Source organism: Arachis ipaensis, chromosome B05 (genome assembly GCF_000816755.2).
Source record: "Arachis ipaensis cultivar K30076 chromosome B05, Araip1.1, whole genome shotgun sequence".
Taxonomy (NCBI): Eukaryota; Viridiplantae; Streptophyta; class Magnoliopsida; order Fabales; family Fabaceae; genus Arachis; species Arachis ipaensis.
The window spans coordinates 116919856-116923134 of NC_029789.2; the positions used below are offsets into that span (position 1 = coordinate 116919856).

General features: G+C 34.2%; 1 protein-coding gene across 1 annotated transcript in view; it reads right to left on the bottom strand.

Annotated features, from left to right (window-relative positions):
* Positions 1-1897, bottom strand: part of LOC107643881 (acyl-protein thioesterase 2) — an 8967-nt gene extending 7070 nt beyond the window's left edge. Inside the window, exons 1-3 of the mRNA XM_016347629.2 lie at positions 1669-1897; positions 889-965; positions 554-668 (exon numbers count right to left, since the gene is read on the bottom strand). Of these exons, the coding sequence (XP_016203115.1) occupies positions 554-668; positions 889-919 (146 nt within the window). The 5' untranslated portion in view covers positions 920-965; positions 1669-1897. The remainder of the gene's footprint in view (positions 1-553; positions 669-888; positions 966-1668) is intronic.

The window sequence follows — 3279 nt, forward strand, 5'->3', positions numbered from 1 at the left end:
TGATGACTTTTGGGAAAAAAGTTTGTTCTTACAATAGTTATTCAAAATACTGTGAAGGTTGAACGTGCATAATGAACAGAGGAACGAAACAGTTTGAATAAATACAAATGTACTACCAAAGTTCCATGCACTCAACCAGGCCTGGAATTTCTGAAGTCTTCTAACTTGACAAGTCTAGATATCTAAACTCAAGATCATAAAAAACGACCAAAGAAGGAAACAGATTCAAATTTGCTGAAGAAAGTGACACAGGATACAGAGGTCAGACATTTAAACAAGCTTCAGACGTCAATAGTCAGAAAGGGAAATTTAAAACAATCAAACTGCTATTCTACTAATATATTACGAGAATGAGAAAATGGGACTAACACAAAAGAAAATTTAATATCTATATTTTCAGCATAACTATTAGATTAAGACAGGTTTTGAAATACTTTTACAAACCCATCCAACAAATCCAAAGTAAGAATGCACTAATACAGTCTGAGTCAAGAGGTAGATGATAATTACAATTTAAACATGTAAAAAAAAAGCAATATAAGTGATATTTCACCTGGAGCCGTTATCGCCAAGGCCATGCAACCACACTATAGTTGCTTGGTGTTTACCTTTAGGCCTGACAACATAGGTTCTACCAAACTCGAATGCTCTTCTAGTAGATCTAGCACCTGAAATAAACCCATAAAGAGTAAACTGAAGATAACAGCAAAAAGAAAGTAAAATGCGATCAGTACCCTCCTACAACTCCATAGCTGTTAAAACTTAAAAGCCAATCATCCAGCCAATGAAGAGTCAAATAGCGAAATGAAAACTTCCTAATAGATAAATTAAACCCAAAAATGGTAGGCATAATCCAGCTAGAGGTGCTGACTGCTTAAAAGAACTTACCGGAACCAACTGACGATGCAGCAAAGCTCATTTTAGTGGTCAGCCTTTAAATATAACACCTAAAATCAGTCTTAGAGCTGCAATACACAAAGGATTGACAATTTACACTGAGAATTACAGTTAACACTTAAGTGGACCAGAATATTAGCGATGTCATATGCCTAGAGTTAATGAACATGAAAGGTATCCAGGAACACATCTAAAGATCTATAATACCTTAATGGTTATAGGGTTTGAACCCGTGTCATCATTACATTAATCAGGTAACAATAGAACTGACAATTTACATTGATCACTTTCCAAGAAAAAATAATAGAGTAAAAGCGCCCCTCCACAATTCCAAAAACCCCTAATCAGTCCCTAACCATCCAGGTAAGCGGCCGCTTAGACTGGTAACAGAAGGCTGTTTAAAGCAATTACTTGGATGCTTAAGAACCAATTAGGGGTTTTCGAATTGTGGAGTGGCGATTTGTGATTCGAGCAAGAGGTCAGGACCGCAAAGAGTATTTACTCAAAATAATATTAGGCTATCAAATCGCAACTTAAAAGTCAGAATATTTCAAAATAATATTCATTACATTGCATCATCACCTCAGGACCCAGTGAACCTAAACCCAAGATGAAATTGTCAAGTCAATTCGAAATTTGGAACAGAAGAAAAGTTCAAAATCCTGGCTCTCGTTCCTTAAATCAAAATTTCTTGAGCAACCATAACACAATCAATCAGAACCAAATCAACAAACAAGAAGGTTACACATGTAACAGGGGGGAAGAACTCACCAATAGGGTTTATATGGGGAAGGAGCAACACAAACCCTCGTCGCCGGAAGGGAGAATAAAGTGGACGGGCGGTGGAGAGAGAATGAGACCGCCGCAAAATAGAGAGACGGAACGACGTGACAGTTAGACGGAAGGTTAGATTGAGAGAAGAGCAATGAATGGTGAGAGGTAGGAGAAGCTCCCAGCGTTTCAAAAAAAAAAAGGAAAAGGGGGACTAGCGTGTGAAGCACCGTCTAAGGTGTTCCATAGTCTCTAAAATGAGAAAATTAATAAAAAGATTAAGTAAAGAGTTACTCTCGCCAATGGATTCTCTCAATTGTTAAAAAAATTGAGAGTGTAAAGTACGATTTCTAATCCTTTAGTCTGTATTTATTTTTAGAGATATAACAAAATATGACACTAAAACGGAGACAATAGGACGGAAACACTAAAAATTATCTTTTGTGTGACACTAATGTAATGTCTAGTATTATGTTTGAATACACATGGCCAAGACTAAAATATTATATGAAATGACTAAAATAGTCATGTGATTCCAAATTTTCTACATCAATACAAATTAATTTAATAAATAATGAGAGTACGTAAGAGTACAGACGGAACTTAAAAAAAATATTTGAAAAGGCAAAAAATTTTAATAAAAAATATATTGCTAATATTTATCTTTTAAAAGTTTTAAGATTAATTATTTTTGTTATTATTTTTATTACAAAGCAAATAATATAATATAAGGTTAAAATGGTATTGAAGTAAAACGATAAAAAGAAAAGAATTATCTACCCCCAAGAAAAAATTCTACGGAAAGGAGAGAGTACCTGGAAAAGAAAGAGATAGAGGAAGAATAGAAAGAAAAAAGTATCTCTGAACAACGCAATAGGAAAAATAAGAAGGGGTAATAGTGGAAAAAAAGAAAAACAAAATTTATAAAATTGTCCGTGTCCACTCTTTCAAATTCCGTGTCTATCATTGTCCTTCGTGAAAGAGTGGACACAAAAGTATAAAAAACCGTCTCGAAGACAATATGTCCACTGTCCATGTCTCTGCTTCCAAACACTTTTTAAACAAGTGTTGTCCATGTCTCCGTGTCCTGCCCCAAAAACAAACGCTACCTTATTATTCTCTCTTTTATATTTAATTTTTGTCCCACTTATAAAATTAATGGTGAAAGATCATACTTTACTCCTTTAATTGTTAAAAAAGAAAATTGAAAGAATCTATTTCCATTACTTATCATTTTTTATTTGATGGGTTATAATTTAGATGGTATTTTTTAATAATATAAAAAATTGATGCATTTTTTTTTGGTAAAGGCTATAATATGGATTGAAGGGAACATCTAGAAGTGTGGATGCCATGTGCATGTATCTGTTACACGACACCTGTGGTATTAGATGGACTTGGACAATCAGTACAAACAACTGACACAAGATAAAAAGAAAGGAGCTTTTCAGATGTAGGTCATATAAGGGTGGAGAGGATTAGTTATTAAGTGTCATTGGTAATGGAAGGACGATGTTAAATAATTTTTTGGGAGAATATAGTTGGTGGACCAATGAAATTTTTCGATAGTGTTGGGCTATGTAAGTTGGGCCTTATTGTTGAGTGAAGTAT